General features: G+C 33.9%; 1 protein-coding gene across 13 annotated transcripts in view; it reads right to left on the minus strand.

Annotated features, from left to right (window-relative positions):
* The window catches only part of Robo2 (roundabout guidance receptor 2), a 1,215,662-nt gene that overhangs the window by 18,200 nt on the left and 1,177,390 nt on the right, over window positions 1-20,072 (minus strand). For all 13 annotated transcript variants that reach the window (XM_047564678.1, XM_047564674.1, XM_047564667.1 and 10 more), the window contains 2 exons: window positions 11,672-11,932; window positions 7,786-7,991 (listed from right to left, as the gene is read on the minus strand). In XM_047564678.1, coding sequence (XP_047420634.1) covers window positions 7,786-7,991; window positions 11,672-11,932 — 467 coding nt within the window. The remainder of the gene's footprint in view (window positions 1-7,785; window positions 7,992-11,671; window positions 11,933-20,072) is intronic.

Below are 20,072 nucleotides of genomic sequence, written 5' to 3' on the forward strand. Positions count from 1 at the left end.
TTTCTGGTTTTTTCTAAGTGTCTGTGCTCACTCTCCAAACAAGCATCTCATTATTCTCCTAATTCATCCTAAAACTCCTACTAGCTGATTTCCTTCTAGTCCCTTCTATCTTCCTCATTGTTATCTACATTATCTTTTCAAAGCACAGATCTTATACTTTTGTTCCTCTGTTTGAAGCCTTTCCTATGACACCAATGCACATCCAAATTAGGGCTCTGAAACCCCGCACTATGGGGTCAGCCTACCTTTCAGCCCATTCTGTCCCACAGCCAGTACAGTCTCACTCCCTCACCCATGCATCACTTCCCATTCCTTGAAAATACTTCTATATTGCACCAAATCTATTAATCACTGCCAAACTTTAAAGTCCAAATAAAATACCATCTTTATCACCTGAATTCTACCTTCAACTTTCTGTTAGGGTGACTCCCTCCAAGGTTGTACAAACACTGTGCATACAATAATACAACAGCTGTCTTTCTGTATTATAGGTTGTTGCATATATTTTTTCAGTTCTAGGAAATAGAATTCTGGACATTAACTATCTCTTATTCACTTTGGTATTTCTTGTACAGGACCATTTTAAGTAGAAATTCAATGAATAGTGGGCATATGGAATTAAATGCATTTATTGTTTCCATTATTCACTGTAAATTCTTTGAATGATTCTAGTTGATATATAATTTCTAAGCAATGACCTCATTTCAGTTGCAAAAAGAATGTTCTTATAAGCATCCCCATAAAAAATTAGATAAGGAATAAAATGTTAGTGAATACTTGTTGATTACTTTTGAACAATGGGAAAAGCAATGATGTCATCAAATGAGAAAGTAAAACTTCTAAGACATATAATTTTATTATAAATATAATAGGATATATGTTATATAATAAAATTCATATGATATATATCTTGGTTATGTTTTCATACCTTTGAATATTAGTGTTAAGCAATATTTTATTCCAACAAAGATGCTAAATTTCATTAAGTGGCAATTTATTTGTGTGTGTGTATGTGACTTCTCTATCCAAATTCACCCATCTTAAAGCACCTAGCACAAAGCTTTTATTGTTGTTGTTCTTTTAAGTTCTTCTTCCTCCACTTCTACCCACTATATTCAGTCAAGAAATAACTGAGTGTGTTCTGGGCTTTGTTTCTGTCTTCTTGCTGTGTGGCTCCACTCTGAGGATCTAGTGTACTGATGAATTTAGTTTCTGAATGTGCAAAATTTAGAAAAAAATCTCACATCACAGCAGTGTCACCAAAGACATCCCATCCTGCAAGACCACTCAACAGAGAATGAGCTTAATTTTCCCCCCCAAAAAACTGTTTATCTCCCTGTGAGAGTGAGTCCTGCACAAGAGGATTTCCACACACACACATCTGCCATACCCTAAAAAGGTCAGCGACTTTACTGCCTTTGTCTTTGCTCTGACTTCTCTCAATCTTTCAGGCTTTCATTTGACACAGTATAGTCCCAAACATAATCAATAAATATTTAAACACTTAAGGAAAAATGAATTGTTTTTTCATTTGTTAATGAAGCTTTTCCTGATGCTCCCTGATCCCCTTCCCTGGGAAAAGACTGGACTGGAAGGCAGGGTATCAGTGGGTGTCGGTTAATAAAGAGACAACATAAGTTATTCTTTTACTTGTACTTCCTGTAAATGCAAAGAGACTAGACAGACGACTTTGGAATTAAAGAGAAATATACCATAGCTATTTGGCCAAATTAGGCAATGAGAACCCTCATGATCCCAAGTGAGAGAAGTTAGTAGAGTTGTCTGCCTTAGTAGTTTGCAAGGGACATAAAGAAATTGATATTTCCTTTTCTGCCATTTCTCTGCCTTTCTGTTAATTTTCAATTCTTCTCTGAATTGGGGGTGAGATACATAGAATTAGCACCTTTATAGGGAATAGTTTTAAAGCAGTTTGACCATATTGTATGAATAAAGAGGCGTATAACGTATACTAAAGTTCCTCCCATAAAATTGTTAAAATTTTTAACATTTACTGATTTCACCTCTCAGTCATTACCATTTTCCCTCTTACTTTTGATTTAAACATTAAGAATGATCTGAAGATTCAGGCAAATAGTTATTTAAAAATAAAAAAGAAGAGGGAAAAAGAGAAGGTAAAGGAGGAGAAGAAGGAGTTCTTGAGGAGGAGGAGGTGGGGAGGAGAAGAAAGGAGACAAGAATTGGAAGAAAACAAAAGTATTAACTCATAAATTAAAAAGGAAGTCATTTTATGATACTGTTTTTTTTTGTAAATGTAAGCATAAACATGAAAACACCAGGTAAAAGCAGTTCAATCAGAGATTCTTACAAATTACTTGTGATTCATATTCATTTGACACATTATAGCCCCAAACATAATCAATACATATTTAAACACTTAATGAAAAATGAATTTATGTCACATAGCCAAATTTATTTGTGTTCATGTTCTCAATCTTTCCAAATTTCTTAGCTCTAAAATTACTGAAAGGTCAAAAAATACCTCAAATTTATTCAAGTTGTTAAAGAAAAAGTGCACACAGGACATTAAGTTGTTGCTCAAATGTTACTGAGCATAAAATACCATGATAAAGTGGCATCTTGCTGTGTCTCTATTACATCTTCAGCACTAAAATTAATTTATGATCAGTCATCAATTCATTTACATGTCGTTTTATGCTAAAGCCTTCCTTGCTGATAAATGCTTATCCTTAGATCCATTAAGCTAGAGTAAAGTCTATGCTTTCTAATATGACCCTGCTAATTGTTGCATTACCATTTTTATGAGATACAAAACTAATGGTCCCCCATTTTTCTAGCCAATATTTAATCCAGGAACTCTCCCTATGAAGTTCTATTTGTCTAACTACCTGCTAAGTAAAATCTTCAATTCTAAATGTCTTTGTTCAAATCAATCCAAATATTGATCTCTGTCTGAAGGTATAAAAACATATATAGTCTCTAGAAATTCTTTTTCACTCAAATATATTGAATATGCAGCAATCCCTCCTATATTGCAGAGAGAGAGAGAGAGAGATGTGTTATAGAGGAAAAACAAAATAAGCAATTAAAAAAAAATCTCTTACTTAGGACATATGACACTTGTTAACTTGTTTCACAGATAAAAATTGTGTATAAAATATTCATCTTTTTATCCATTCAAAGTATACATTAAATTTCTTTTTAAAGATATCAGAAAATTATTTTATTAATTTTAGCATTATTCTTGGAATTTGCCTTAATACTCAAGTTATTAAGTTCTTGTAGCAGAAGCAAAGTTTCAGATCAAAATTTCCAGGGTCCAAGGAAGCAAAAGTTGTGTGCTCAGGTCAGATGCTGAGGCTGCCAGGTTTTATTGTTTTCATACTGATCTGGTGTGGGAGTTCCTGTAAAAACCTCCAAAGATATAAAATGGAAAATATAGGGCCATGGTTCCCTTTCAGCTGAAGTATTCATGTGCAATTCAACAGACAAGGAAATTTTTATTCATTTCACTTTACAACACTCAATCTGGGTCTTACTTTTTGTGATCAATGAGGTGATTAGAATCTTGATTACATGTTCAGGACATTGTCCTCTCCCTCTCTCCTCTTGCCTTTGGTGTCTGTTTTCATGGTGGTGTTATTAAATTCAGGAAACACTGACCCTTGAGTCCCACCAAGGAAGTCAGAGAAAGAAATGCTGAAGCTTTGCCCCTCCCTGGTACCCAAAGACCAAAGACGACAGGTTGAATACCGATGAAGAATCAGTCCATATTTCCCAAGACTAAAATGGTTCTATATGGTTATTTTCTAGACCAGACGGAGTGTGATGGCATAAAATAAAAATAATTTTGTACTTTATTACAACCAGATAGGTACACATTAGAAGGACAGATCAAAATCAAAATTATAAAACTGAGATTCCCTCCAAAAGAGCTGATGGATCTGAATTTTATTAGCATAAGGTAACTGCACACAAAGTTAAACATGAGAAAAGTAAATAATAAAAGTCATATCAAAATTTAATATTTTGATCTTGATTAAGTGCATTGTGGGAAAGGGTTAATATTTTCAGGAATAAAATTACATGTTGTATTTCTATAAATACATATTTAGTCCTTTGTACACATACAAACACACACACACACACACACACACACATTCACACATACACTGAAAAAGATGCACTTATTAAGTGAAAGTCCAGAACATTATTTTCCCTTTCAGTATGCTAATTCTTGAGATTAGAATAAACTGGACATTTCTAGGGTAGAGATCATGGTAATTTATCTTTAGAGTAAGACTGATTGATTTTCTTCATTCTTCTGCTACTTATCTTGTGGGTAACCTTGAAAAGGATTTAAATCCCTCTGTGACTCAATTTCTTTATCTATAAAATGAGAACAACAATAATAATAGGGTTGTGAGGATTAAATGAGTTAGTAGATGGTAAAACTTTAGAACAGGGCAGGGAGCTCTTTCTACAAAATGTAAGAAACTAAATAATTTGGGCCTTACCATCTGTCATGAATTCTTCATTTCTGTTTTCTTGCTTATTTCTTGTTTCCTTACAACACTTTAAAATGTGAGTCCATTCTTAGCTCAACAGGTCACAGGAAAAACAGGCCACTACTTAGAAGGTATTTTGTACCTACTGGGGACTGTTTGCTACATTATTATTGTTGTTGTTTTTGTTGTTATTGAGTCGAAATTCCTACTCACGTGATTAGAAATAATATGCTTAAAATATGCTTACTATGAAATTATATGCTTAAAATAAATGTTTGGGGAATAAATACAAAAAATAATAGGCCTACAAATACATATTTCCCATTACTGATGTGGAACTACTGATATTCTTTTCTTTTTGCTCTTTTTCATTCCTGAATGAGCATTGCAAAATTTAAGTAGCCAATTACAAATTATCTACTTATTATGAAAATATTTGGAGTTGGTGTGCATATTTTTTTACAGAATAAAGCTCTGTAGACTGTTAACTGCCGGTACTCCCTAAACTGGCAGCTAGGAGTACAATTCAACCAAGTAAAACGTGTAATTACATACAGGCTTTCAGCCTACTCAGTGTTACCACTGGAGTATCATTCTGGTTAGCTTCAGAGTCTCCAGGAATGGAAATCGTTAGTTCTATTTAATAAAAATGGTCATTAGCTCCATGAAAATGACAATATCAACCAGAGAATTGTAGTTGAGAAAAAAAAAGACTAATTTACACCATAGGTGAGTTTAGAACTCTAAATAACTGATGGTAAGTTCAGAATCCTCTCTGTAGGCACTTACCATTGTCCAGTCTCCAAAGCCAATTGAAGGAGTGCCTGTTTTATGGACTACCTTAATTAGCACCATTAAACTAAACTTAAGTATCTGAACAAAACATAAGAACATCATTAGGACAATATTCATTAGCATGTTGGTTTTGATAACAACTGGTCCACATATACATCCGCCTGAGCTCTCTCCCCACACACCCATCCATAGTGCAGGTATGTGAGCATACACATCCCTATCACATGGGCACATCCTATTTGCTCTCCCTCACACCTGTATATACATTCACTCCCTGTATAGACACACACACTCCACACACACTCAACCTTGTCTTACTCTCACACACGTGCACCATTATTCTCTCTACATACATGTGCACACACTAATACATGCCTATGAAGATTCGCACATCCCTATTCACACTCACACTCTCTATATACACTTCCAAACTTACATGTTTTCACACACATTAATACTCATTCACTCACACTCCCTCTACATGCACACATGCCAATATACTCACAACCCCTGCATTCACACCAAAACATAGAGGTATATTCATTGATATACTCTATGCAAACATCTAGATATATTCATTCATACACCCTACACACACACACACATACACACACACACACATACACACATACACACATACACACACACCCTAGAAGGCAAATAAAATTTTTGACCAACTTTCTCCTCAAAGTTATTGGTACATGGAAAGAAAAAAAAGTGCATTGGGGGGAGCGGGGTTCTTATTTGGCTGCTTTAAAGTGCAACTTCTACTAAGGAGATGTATTATTCATAGGATAAATTCATTGTGGAATTCATACCTAAACACCCTAAGGTTTCTATATTCAGCAGTAATTAAGCAGTGAATTCAAGTAGGAAAACGGACTTTCTTTTCTTAGCAATAAGAGTTTCATCTGGAATGAACATTACCAATAGGAGAAATGCAGGCTACTTTAGACATACAACTTGACATCCTAACAGCATCACATTAGACATCCTAACAGGTAAGCATGTGAAAATGTAGAAAGATATTCTCCCAATTTACAGATACACTTATCATCTTTGTCCTCATAATATTTAATTAAAGAACTATATTGGCAGAACTGACTTATTTTCATCACTATTGCAATTTTTTTACTGCATTCCTAATGGAAAAAAGAGTTCAGTATCATTAGTGAAATATGCAAAAATATGCAGAATTTTACCCTAAAGGAGATTATGTTAGAAATTCAGGCAAAGAGGCTTAACATAATAGTGCACTAATAAGTCAGCTCTCTGTATTCAAAGATTTTAACTTTTGCTCTGTCACCTTCAGGTGGATCAGGGTTTCAAATCACAGCAGTATATCTGTAGTTTTTAAATCTTAATTAGCATGGGAAGATGACCAGCAATCAAGCAAGAAGAGAAACTGAAAAGTGGGCCCATGCATCACACACGGCCTAATTCAAGGAGGGATGCAGAGGAAAAGTGCAGGCCCTTATGCTTCCTCAGCACTAAACCAGTTTTCTTTCAGTGTTTGCAGAACTAACATGGAACACAGAATCTGTGGAATTGCAAGCTATTGGATTAAAAGGAAATTAAGACTGTGATAAAATACTTTTTAGGATAAAAGTTGCCATCAAGGTAAATACAGATATGTGTAGTTTTCCAAGAAAACCCAAAGAAATGCAAAGATCAGATTTACTTTGGAGCAGCTATGTCTACATAGTTATGCAAGAGGCATTTTTTGTGTATATCAAAGAATGTATAACTATGTGAATAAAAGAAATACTGTATTTTTACTTTTCTTCATATTCATTGTATACATATTAGGATTTAAAAATTTCCAATTGAAATTTCTTGGACATAGGTTACACATCAGTCCTGGGATCTCAGAGGAGGGTACCAACCAAAATCTTTCTCTTGGTGAACAAGGCAAGAAGAAGTCAAAAGGAGAAAATAGTCAAAATAAATATACTTCTTGCAAGAGGTTCAATTATTGGATTCTGCACTATGAAATGCATAAATATATGACTTATCTCACTATACATTTTCCACTCTAAAAATAATACTTTGTGCAACCAAAGAGTCTTATTCTGAAGATGTGCTTATTTTCATCAGTGAATGGTTTTACAGAATGAAATATCAAGAAGCATTTTAAGATTGCATTCATTTTGTATGTTCCTCCTGATATACAAAATATATCATTTCTAAAAGTCAAGGTTTTTTTTTTTATGTAATAGACTTGGTTCCCTAGCACAGTGAACTTTTCATGAAAGCCATGGCTATAATTGAGTTTTCTTTCATGTCTTTAAAGCTTTTTAAAATTCATGAATTTCTTATCATTTTTGCAGCAAAGCAAAAGAAGTTCCAAATCCTTTTTGAATTTTGTGTTTAACATTACCATATTTAAAATGTTACAGAAATTGATGGAGTGGAATAAATCTTACATAAGAAAGTACTCGATTTTTGATGCATTTCAATATTGCAAATAGTTCAGTTATTCATATTAAATCAGTTCCATTACCTGTCACAGAGCTGTCTAGATTGTCCATACTGGATCCAGGTGTCTGGTCTAGTGCTCTCAGGGGCCTGGGAATTTCTAAAGCTTCCTCTTCATCGTCAGCATCATCATCTGGAACATCTGTTTCCAAATCAGAAATCAAGGCTCCGGACACGTAACCTAATGGTGGAACTGGGGGCTGAGGAGGTTGATTATTGCTTTGAATGTGCCTAGAGTTCAAATGGAAAAAAAAAAAAAAAAAAGGGAAAAGCAGCTCATTAACATTCAAAAACATTGTAATAAGAATTAAATGACATGCTATGGGTAACTGTATTATTCTTTTCCTTTAATCAGTTTGAGTTTACAATGCTTTCTTACACTTCAGTAGAGACGATGGGTCTCTGGGTATGTGCCTTACCAACAACCACATAAATTAAGAAAATTATTCTAGTGATATATACATATAGAGTGATGCACTGAGAATAGAGACTGAGTATTTTGTATAAATAAGTCATCAAAAACAGAATGGGAATACTTGTCACAAAACTATTTAAAGTTGACCTTTTCAAAAAATATATATAATTATTTTGTTTCCAATTTATGTGTAACCCACCCATGCAGCCTGCTAGCACTTAAGAAGATGTCACTTGAAGGCATAACACCCCCTTCTACCCCACCTTCAGCACATTTTTGGCCCTAGGAGGATTTCTTTTGTATGACCCCCTCAAAACACGCTGAGTGGTATTTTCATCTGCCCAGGTTAGGGTAACTACCTCCTGCTCTATCTATCTCAGTCACCGAAGTCATGAACTCCTCCAAGGCAGAAACAATTCTTCCTAGAAATTCTGTGTTTAGAACACAAGATGTGCTAAATAAACCCTTTGCAATGAGTAAATAATTTTAATTTTAATCTTCATTAGATAAATAGAATGTATGAGCAGCCCACTATTGAAACATATTCAAGTAAAACTTAAATTTATTCAATCAGGTAGCTAACTAAATGTGCAGGTGGACATCTACAAAATGCTAACCAAAAATACTGCAATGTTATTTCTTACTGTCATTTAAGAGCAAATGTAGTATAAGTTTTAACATAATGAATCTTTTCATTGCTGTCATACAAAAGTATTCTAAAGATCACTTCTGTTTCAGGGAGATTAAAGAATAAGTGCTATGCTCTTTTACTGTTGTCTTTTGAATGAAAGATACAAGGTTATTTCATAGTCATTTCCATGGCTGGCAATATTCTCTGTGTATGGTCACACTGCAGGGAAGCAATGCTGCCCTTGTCTCCAACTGGAAGAAGACAACTAGAAGCCCTGCTTTTGGAATTTTTCTGAACCCTGCCTCCAACTCTTCTCCATGCTAATTTTAATCTATATTTTTTTACTGCTGTAGACTGTAACTTTAAGAATAATAGATTTCAGTTGAGTTCAAAGAATTCTTGTTGTTGCCGCCCGCAGAAACAATCCCGCGGGAAGGAATTGGAGGTGACCTAGGAATGAATTACTTCTATTATCTTTTTCTGGGCTGCTTTCTTGCTTGCTTACTTATTCGCTAGTTTATAGAGGAAGAGAGGCTTGCTTAGAGGAAGAGAGACTTTGCTTAGAGGAAGAGAGACTTTGCTTAGAGGAAGAGAGGCTTTGCTTAGAGGTACTACGCTTTCAGAGAAGCTATTTCTTAGAGGTCTGCTTCTTAGAGTTCTGCTGCTTCTTCTTAGAGGTGCGTCCTACATCCTGTGACCTAGAGGTGCGTGCTAGAGGTGCGTGCTATCAGAGGTGCTTCTTAGTGGTGCGTCCCCGTACTGTGTCCTTCACTCTGTGACCTGTGACCTAGAGGTGTGTTCTTAGTCCTCCGTCCTGTGATCTAGAGGTGTGTGCTTAGTCCTGCATTCTGTGATCTCCTCTCAGGTGAAGAGAATGTCTTATATACACCAAGGCAGCCTATCAGCTTAAGATTAAGTAGCCCGATTGGAACATGCTCCACGGTACCAATCAAGAAAGAATGAGGAACATCTGTTGACCACTAGCGCAGAGGAGACATTAACTAATCAGGCAAAAGGTCAAGAGAGATCACGCCGTATTAACACTAATTATGCACCACCTCTTGGCCCAATGCCGGCCGCCATCCTAGGGCTACTCAAACATATCTCTACATCTTGGAATGAATTCTTCAACTTCAGTGTGGTCTTGGGGACCCTGATATTTGTATTTGCTTATCAGAAATGAGAGTGGTCTGGGGACTGCCCTTTAATTTCATAAATGAGATAATTGCTATTTTTGATATTATTTTAAACACAGTAACTATAGCATGTACGTGTCAATCAGGTTGCCTATGGTTATGCAGAATGGAAGCAGGTTAACCTTCATGGTACCTGCCCCAACCTAGGTTATCCTCAGTTAAAGCTCAGATCATAGAATCAGAATCTGTCTGGAGGTGGGACTTAGGTATCCATATATTCTAAAGTTACCCATATGATTTCAAAATACAAGCCAATTTGAGAAACCCTGAGCCAAAGTCTCTGCTTCAAATAACTTAAAGATGTGATTTCAACAGTTACCTTGAAAGAATCCTATCACTCTTTAAGTAGCTGACTTCATCTTAAACAGTTATACATGATAAAATAATGATGTTTAACAGGATGCTGTCTTTAATCTTTGAGGAAAAAAAATGGGAAAATATTCAAGACCTACTTATCCTAAGAAAAGAACATGTTCATAACAGCTTTAAGTGACATATCTGTTTTAGTATTTCTTTGTATGTATAGTTAGCCATATTTTAAAAATAAATAGTTTATTAACACTGAGAACAAGAATTATCTCATACTCAATTTATTCTAATTGCTAGAACTACCCTCCCACAAAAAGAAAAAAAAAATGCTATCTTTTTAAAAAGTCACTTTGATTTCAAACACAGGGTATAAATCAAGAGAACATAATTCAAAGTATGTCACAGAGATTTTGTTTTCAAGAGTGTAGGTTTATATATCACTATTTGAGACAAAAAAAATGGAAAAAGTAATCAACTTTATAAAATTTATGAGAGTTGGTTCCTTTTGCATTTCTGCCATATTTGAACAGGATACCTATATGGATTGCATCTATAGTTTATGAAAGTTTTCTAATGATTAGAAAAATAGAACTATAGAACCCGGTGCAGTAGCACATGCCTGTAATCCCAGTGGTTCAGAAAGCTGAGGCAGGAGGATTGCAAGTTCAAAGTCAGAATCAGCAATTTAGCAAGGCCCTAACCAACTTAGTGAGACTCTGTCTCAAAATAAAAACCAAAAAAATGACTGAGGATGTGGCTCAGTGGTTAAGTGACCCTGGGTTCAATCCCTGGTACCAAGAAATTTAAAAAAAAGAACTCTGGGCTTTTAATGTATTCTCGTTGTTTTCGTAAATGCATTTACTGTTACTAAATTTGCTATTTTTCCGATTTGTTTAATTCTGCCCAGAGAGGGTCTTTAAATAACTGACACTGACCATAGTGATTTGCAGAAGCTTGCATTTACATATTCACAACCACATTCAGAATTAATCATAGGCACTTTGAAGAATCCAAAAGAAGTCCTTCATTATGGCATTAAAAGTGAGTTCAAGGATAAGCTAATTGAAGCTAAATCGGTTGTAAATTAGAAAAGATTCCAGTGTAGCCAAAAAGCACTTTAGCCTGAATTTCAGCAGACCTGAATTCTTGCTCCAGCTCACTCTCTAACTAGCTATGTGACTTTGGTAAAATTATTTAACACCTCTGCAGTAGTTCCTTTTTCCTAAATGATTAAGGGGTATACCAAAGCAAAATTTTATCCCCATGTGCATAGTTTTATGAATACGTCTTGTGAATTTATGTAAAAGAACATTTCCATGCGCAGAAAGCATGGATTCCTTGACTCAGTGAGGATATTTACCATGTTTGTTTTGCTATATCAAACTGATATGCCCTTGTCAGCTCATCGAGGTGAGCCTGCAGCATGGGTTGCATCTCTTCCCGTGGGGATGGAGTAAGAGTGGCAGTGGACTGTTGTCCAAAGGAGATAGCAGGAGAAGAAGCCACGCCTCGTACAGGGGGTGTTGGAACCCGATCGTCATCTTCTTCCAGTTCATCTTCCATACCCTGGTGTAAGTATGTTTGTACTGGTAATGGTGGGCACCAGTTATCACTGTCATAGCTGAAATTAGATGAGGAAAAAATATACATTAATAGACACACACAGAAAAACACGGTTATACTGACAACAAACAGCAACCACATGGTGTCTAAAATGTTCTCTCAGTTTATTTCCTCCTGATCACATTGTGGGTGCTACTATAGTAAATCACCTAATTTAAACTTGTAATTACAACTGTTATCTCAGTATCTCAATTTCTTCTTTAAAGATCCTATTGTCTAATTGTTACCCCACGGTTACAAAAGGCAATAACTTCCCAACAAAGTTACTCATGTGGAAACACCAAATTGCTAATTAAAGACAATTAATGAATTTAGTGCTTATAGACTTAACTGCTTCCTTCTCTTATTTATCCTTATGCACCAAGAGAATATAGCAATGAAGCTGACTGACCATATAAAAAGTGTTAGGGAACTTTGTTTGCTTTTGTTCTTAATTTATGACAGATTTTCTATAAGACACTCCAGTCATTAAGACTTCATGATACAAATTATATTGAATATCAGTTCAATTCTCTTAATTTTCTCAGTAAAATCAAAAGCTTCCCCTTACATTGACAGTTCAATTCAAACCATAAAATAGAAGTTCAAAACCTTGCCTTACAAAATATATTTTAAAAAGAAAAAAAAACAATTGTTTTATTGTCATAAAACATTTAATATGCGATAAACCACATTGACATATTTTAAGTGCACAGAATACAATTATTTTAAATATTTAGATTTCATGTTCAAGTGATATTTTAAAAAGAGATTCTGGTCCAGGAATATGAAAAATTAAGTAAGAAGTTTTCGTTGTGGCACAATATCAGTATAATTTCTACTTATAACTTTTCTGTAATCCTAATATTTTCAGAAATCAAATAGATCCTAACATACTTTTTTAAAGATTTTTAAGGATTAGATAAATAATATTACTGGGCTTAATTATCTTCTTAATTCAACATCTTAGATATCTCCTGAATCTGCCTCCTCCATCTCCTTTTTCATGATCATCTATCAGTCCCCTTCTATAAAACCATAGCTTTCTTAGTCACTTATCTTCTTTTCTACCCTGTCTTTAATGCAGGCAACAGGATCTTAATTCACATCACACCTACACTTACAATTATTCAGTAATCATAACTAATATAAGAAAAGTCCAAACTCATTAGCTGGCCTAAAAGACCCTTACCCAACTGATTATTATTCTAGATCTATTTCCCACTATTTCCCCAACAACAGCCTACTTTCTATTTTTTTCTAAACTCTGGGTCTGCATATGACTGTTCTCAAATCATCTATCTATCTGCCTGTGGGTTCCTGCTCACCTCAAAGGTGGCTAAGTTTTATAGAACCTTCTCTCCCTTTTCCATATAGAACTTCATAATACCTACAATGTGGTGCTTCCCATAATATATTGGGATTATCTGTTTCTGTGTCTCTTTTGTCCTATTATTCTGTGAGATCCTAAGTCCAAGAACTCTGTTATCCATTGCTAGTGCCTAGTACCTAAATTTAGAATATCAAAACTATGCATGTCTAGTCTTGATCTCTTATAAACTGTAACTCATACATTTCCAGTGACTAGATTGTCTTCACTTGACTGACTTTTCATGTAGTTTGTTTAAAACTGAATATATCTTAAATATCTGCACATGGATGTGTATAACAGGTTTATTTATAATTGCCAAAATTTGGAAGTAACAATGATATCCCCAGAAGTTAAATAAATAAACTGACACATTGGACAATGGAATATTATTCAATGCTTAAAATCATAAATCATAAAATGACATGGAGAAAACTTAAATCCACCTTGGTAAGTAAAATAAACCAATATAAAAGGAGTACATAGTATATAATTCCAATTGCAGAACATTCTAGAAAGGATAAAACCATGAAAACTAAAAACATCAGTAGGGCCAGACTCTGGGAAGTGAGGAATGGATGGATAGGCAAAAAGCACAGCAGATTTTAGAGCAGTGAAAATATTTTGTATGATTCAATAATGGTAGATATATTGAATCTGTCCAAACCACAGAATGTACCCCATGAACAGTAAACCCTGTGTCAGATGATGGACTCTGGGTAATAATAGCATGCCAATGCAGGAACAAGTGTACCAATTCAGTGAGAGAAGATAGGGAGTTAATTCAAGTGTGAAAGCTGCAATAAATCTCTGTATGCTTTACTTAATTTTCTTGTGAACCTAAAACTGATCTAAAAAATAAAATCTCTTTTTAAATTAACCCTGAATTTATCATCCTTTTCCCTGAACAATTATGTGTTAGAGTCCTGACTTTATTTCATACAGCAGACAATTTAGCAGATTGATAATTCAGTAAATAATTAAAAACACAGGGTACTATTGGAGTTGATTTGGAAGGCCTAATATTGTTTGGGGGTGGGACAAGGCTACATTGACCACTAGCAAAGGGAATATTTTAAGTGACACATGTGGAAGCCCAGAATAAGGGAAATGGTATTGGAACAATTCAGATAGTTCCCTAAGTGGCAAGATCTTGCAAAGAAAGAAAAAAAAAAAAAAAAAAAAAAAAAGCCAATGGCCATAGATAAAGCAGAGCACCACTTACATTCTTTTCTATAAAACTATGAGGATGGTCTACCAATTTTATTTATCTTTCTATTCTATTCATTGAACATGTTAAGCTTTAATCTACCTTTAGGTTGGTTTTAGTTTCTCAACAAGAATCTTCTGCTCAAACTAAATTGGTTGTCTCCTCTTGTCTATGTAATTTTCTATTCTGGTACATTTGTTTATAGAATTGAACTTATTTTCAAATAAACTAGATGCCTCTAATTTTACCTATCTTTTGTCTGGTAAATTCTCAAGCTACAGGTGAAAACCCATATTTTTATGAAGATTTCTTTGATGAGGTCAACCCCACAGTTACATTACTCTTCTCAACTGGTGCTGATAATATTTTTCCACATTTATTTGAAAATCGATTATGCACAGTCTAATGTTCTTTTGAATGTTGGATTTTTTTAAACTACTTATTTTAGTGTTTACCTTTCATGTATTTATGGTATTTTTTCTCAAGTAGATTTAAGCTACCTTAGAGTTACTACATTGAACTGTTCCTGTTTGGCTATCCCTAATATCATGATACCTTAAAAATAGTAGGTTGTAAGCATAATCTTTGATTTGAAATGAAAACACACAAATTGCTTAATTAATAAAAATGCTTAGGTTTATTTTCTTATTATCTAACTTTAAATGTCATATTATTAAGTCAAGCAAAAATATCTATAAGAAAGCTAATTGTAAAATAATTGCCCATTTTTAGTATGGAATGTGCATGCTGTTGCACTTCATCAATAGTTAAAATTACATTTACTCTGAAAAACTCAGTATAAAAGAGCACCTTTATTTTAGTGCCAGCAAATCATAGTTGCACTTTCTTTACTTACATTGACTTTTATTCCCAGATATATTATACTTTCAAATAAAAAAAAACTACATGCTTGATCTTTCAAATGAAAATAGCAAGTTATCTCCTAAAATTTGTGCACTCCATAAATAATAAACTGTTCTCACTTCCAATAATCTAATAGAGATATACCTATGGAATGAAAACACAAAGAGAACGTAAGGGAAAGAAAAAGTATATATATGCATCACATGTGTTAAGGTAACAGAAAAAAAATGGTAGTAAGTTGTATTAGAATCATTTTTATTGTTCAAATAATATGCAGAGGAATATCTAACCATTAAAACATTATTTTTGATACTATGTAAATGCATTGCATAGTGCATTAAATGACTAAAACATGTTTCATCATCTATTCTGTTAACATAAGATAAATTTCATCACTAACTTTTCCATGTCTTTTCTCAAAGATAATCTAGAACAGTAGTAAACTGACCCTGTATCATGCAGTATAAGCAAAGCTGAGAAAAGTTCATAGGTTGAAAGTGACTTTTACCAAAATTAGATAAATGGAAAAAGAGGAAAAAAATATCCAAAGTGGGAGAAAAATATGAAAAAATAGAGGAAGAGAAACTGGGATACAGTGCAAATAATAATGGTGAAGTTGTTTGATTCATTCTGTTATTTTTTCCCTTCCCCTCCACCCCTCCCACCCCTCTTTTCCATCTATACAGTCCTTCCTTCCTCCATTCTTGCCCCCCTCCCTAACCCTAACTCTAAACCTAACACTAACCCCTCCCACCCCCCATTATGTGTCATCATCCACTTATTAGTGATATCATTCGTCCTTTGATTTTTTGAGATTGGCTTATCTCACTTAGCATGATATTCTCCAGTTTCATCCATTTGCCTGCAAATGCCATAATTTTATCATTCTTTATGGCTGAGTAATATTCCATTGTGTATATATATATATATATATATATATATATATATATATATACCACATTTTCTTTATCCATTCATCAATTGAAGGACATCTAGGTTGGTTCCACAATCTGGCTATTGTGAACTGAGCAGGAAAAAAATAACAGAATGAATCAAACAACATTCCCTATATAAATTTATGATTACACAAATGGTATGCCTTTACGCCATGTACAAAAAGAGAAACAACATGTATCCCATTTGTTTACAATAATAAAAAAAAGTAAAAAAAAGAAAAAAAAAATAATGGTGAAGAATTGCTTATCATCTCTGAAATATTCAAGTCTTGCCATTCCAAAGGAACAGATAGCTTAGGCTTCATGCAGCTACTAAGGAAGGAAGAAAAGGCAACAGATGTGTCTGAAGTTGATAAAAATGTACCTTTGCTTTGATAGTGTCCTTTATATTTTACAGGTCTACATCTTGAGAGATAGAATTTCATCTTTTTCTTGTATAACATTAGAATGACAGAAAATTCTCCTAATGCCAAACCAAAGTTCTCCTGGCCAACCTTTCCTAGGAAAGTGCTTGTTCTTTGACATTCTGTCAGTGAAGTGTGAGACATCATATTATCTGTCATGCCTGATGAATAATGATAAAGATGACGGCAGATCGATGCCACATGTGAACTAACTTGTTAAAGGCCAAATACAAATATCAAATTACTAATAAAAATACAATAAAGTTCAACACTAGCAAAAGCTTGCCAATCTCTAATTGCAATAACAAAGCAAAGCACCAGTTTCACATTTAATTACTATTCAACTCTTCCTAGCATCATGACTATAATAAAATGTGTTATATTTATAGCTAAGAACTAATACATTTTAACACAATTTTGTCTAACTGAGGAAACATTGATGAGTGAAAACATTTTCCATTGTTACTATATGACTGAATTAACAATGAAATATTTTATTATTTGGACTAAGCTTTGATAACTTTTGACATTTAATATTGTGAGGAAAAATTGTTCCAAGAAATGCTTAGAAAGAAATGGCTGTTTTCTAAACACTGAGAAATAATATTAAAAATTATAACAAAAACTAAAGACTATATTTTCCAGATCACCTTTTTTTTTTAAAAGCTAGGTATATCACCTGAAACTACCCCTTTCTCACCTACCCATTGTTATCGCCTTATTTTACTGCTTTAGCATTTTCATATCAGCTATTTTGCTCTAATATCCTGCATGTAATCCACCCCCAGTCTCATGTCTGCCAATCCACCATCTGTACTCAAAAATCAGACTTTTCCTATGGCAATAAGGATTCACAGTGAACCTTAAGACTCCATGTCAGATGTTCTCCTACACCATGCAGGTTTAAAGCTCAGGAAACAGCATATAGAATGCACCAATTAATGAAGTATGCAGACAAACAATTAAAATGCAGTGCTATGGGGGTGGGGCATGAATGGGGAGGGTACTTAATAGTGAAGACTAAGAGAAAAGCAAATACTCCTAACTAGAATAGGGCAGGGTATCCAAAGGAAGACCAGTGGGCTATTTCTACTCTCATTTGGTCATCATACATTGTATTAATTTCATTTTATATTTTTGTCTTTCCCCAAAGAAATTTCTGTCCATTTGTCCAAACGGTGGGTGACTTTGCTACTGTTTTGATGCAGCTGTTGGTTAACAATGTATTTTTAGCACATAGGCTGTATTAGGTTGGAGACTTATTTCTTATTCTCCTTTGTCCTCATTTTTTGCTCCACATCTGGCATCCAACAGTCACCCAACTTGATAGTGTTCTCTATGACGAAATGATTGAAGATTCACAGTAATATACTCCCGCTATAAGCTTATCCCAGACTTACTGCTCACCTGGCATCTGTGATTACCCCTCGGGTAGGCCAATTATTATTTTGTACATATCATTCCCCAAGGGTTCTTTGTACAAAACTGTGTGTGTATGAGAGAGAGAGAGAGAGAGAGAGAGAGAGAGAGAGAGAGAGAGAGAGAGAGATGGAGACTGATATGAGTTGGGAAGGGAGTTATTAGCTAGAGTGTGCTATCTACCCTTCTGGGTCAAGCTCAGGTTTTCCTATTAATTGTATATTTGTATAGTCTCTCCCGTTTCTCTTCCAAGTACTATGCTTAGCACTTATTATATTCTTGAAAAAAAGTAAGTGGATTAAATTCTCTGTTATGATGTTAAAAATGACAATGTTATAATCCATGTAGCATGGTAAGTAGTACAACTTAATGGATAGAAATAAAAACTATCAAAAGCAAAAAGTCAATTCTAAAGTTTCTGTACTATGTGTATTAAGAAAATCTCAAGCCTGAACTATAAAGTTTTCAAATTAAAGTATTAAAAGATTCTATAGATGATCTCTTCTGTGAACTGGTCAATGTTGATTTCATGAATAGCAAGATACAACATGTCTCTAATAATATTTCCTTTTTGGTACTGTGAAACTTACACACTAGAAAGCACCAAAATGTAAAGAATATATAAATATACACACACACATATATGTATACACACATATATGTGTTCAACATATGCATTTTACCTATTTAAAATCAAGTTGATATTATAGATATCTTTAAAGAGGGATTTTAATATCATGCATTTTTGATCAATATTTAAATAAATTAAAATTCCCAAATAGTAGAAATAATTTTATGCTTTATATCTTAATATTTTGAGAATAATTTTTTTAAAAGCTAAAAGTCTGCAACAACATGTATTACTTTATTGCCAAATTAGTATTTCCATTTCTACTGCTGGATAAAAAAAATCAAGTGATAAGTTTAGTACTTACTTTGATTCAATTAGTTTTATTTCAATGAGTAACTGACCTTATTGTATTATATATATATATATATTTCAAGTAGACTCAACAGAAAAAGAAAAAAGAAAGAATTCAAATTACCCACAATTTTTGTGTGATCTGAGTTCACAATTTTATGCTTATGAAGTTTTAACGGCACTACTTTCTCTTCATATTCATCTTTTAAATTCCATTTCCTCACTCTCCAATGATACCCTTTAAAAATGCAGACTGTTAAGTCCTGTGTAATAATCTTTTCTTATGGAACATATATGTCTGCTTTTTCTTTTCTTTTGCAGTGCTGGGTATTGAACCCAGGGCCCCACAAAGGCTAGATAAGAGCTCCACCACTATGCCCTCAGCCCCTATAGCTCTGCTATTTCTTTGCTCACAGCTCATGTGAGACTAACACATTTATACCTTGATGTAAATTAAGATCATATATAAAATTTTAATTTTTTAAGTTAGAAAAAGAAAGAGTGTGCTGTTAGCTGCCTATTTCAAAAGTAAACATTTTTCTAAAAGTATAAATAATAACAATATGAATATATGTGGGCACTACAGTCCCATAGAAATAAAGTCCTTTAAAGGGAGAGAAAGAAGAAAAAATACATGTGATGAATGTGTATGTGTGTGGCGTATGTGTGTGCATGTGCATGTATAGATACTGTGTGTGTGTGTGTTGTGTGTGTTTAAAATACATAAAACATTTACAAAGGCAAATAATATTTTTGAAAGGACCCAAAACACATGACAATAGAAAGGCAGAGGTATGAAAAGTAATCTGGAAATCTCAGAGATAGCAATCATATAAAAAGAAAAGATAGAAAAAATGCTAAGCATATACATGTGATATTTATTTGAACCAAGACAAGACCTAAATCTACCATTCAAATAAACTGACATGTTTAATATGTACATATTTCTGAGAAAATTTATGCAAAGAAAAACTGCCTGTATTCTCTATTTTTAGGTTACATAAAGGTCCAGTCA

The sequence above is a fragment of the Sciurus carolinensis genome, chromosome 9 (genome assembly GCF_902686445.1).
Source record: "Sciurus carolinensis chromosome 9, mSciCar1.2, whole genome shotgun sequence".
NCBI lineage: Eukaryota > Metazoa > Chordata > Mammalia > Rodentia > Sciuridae > Sciurus > Sciurus carolinensis.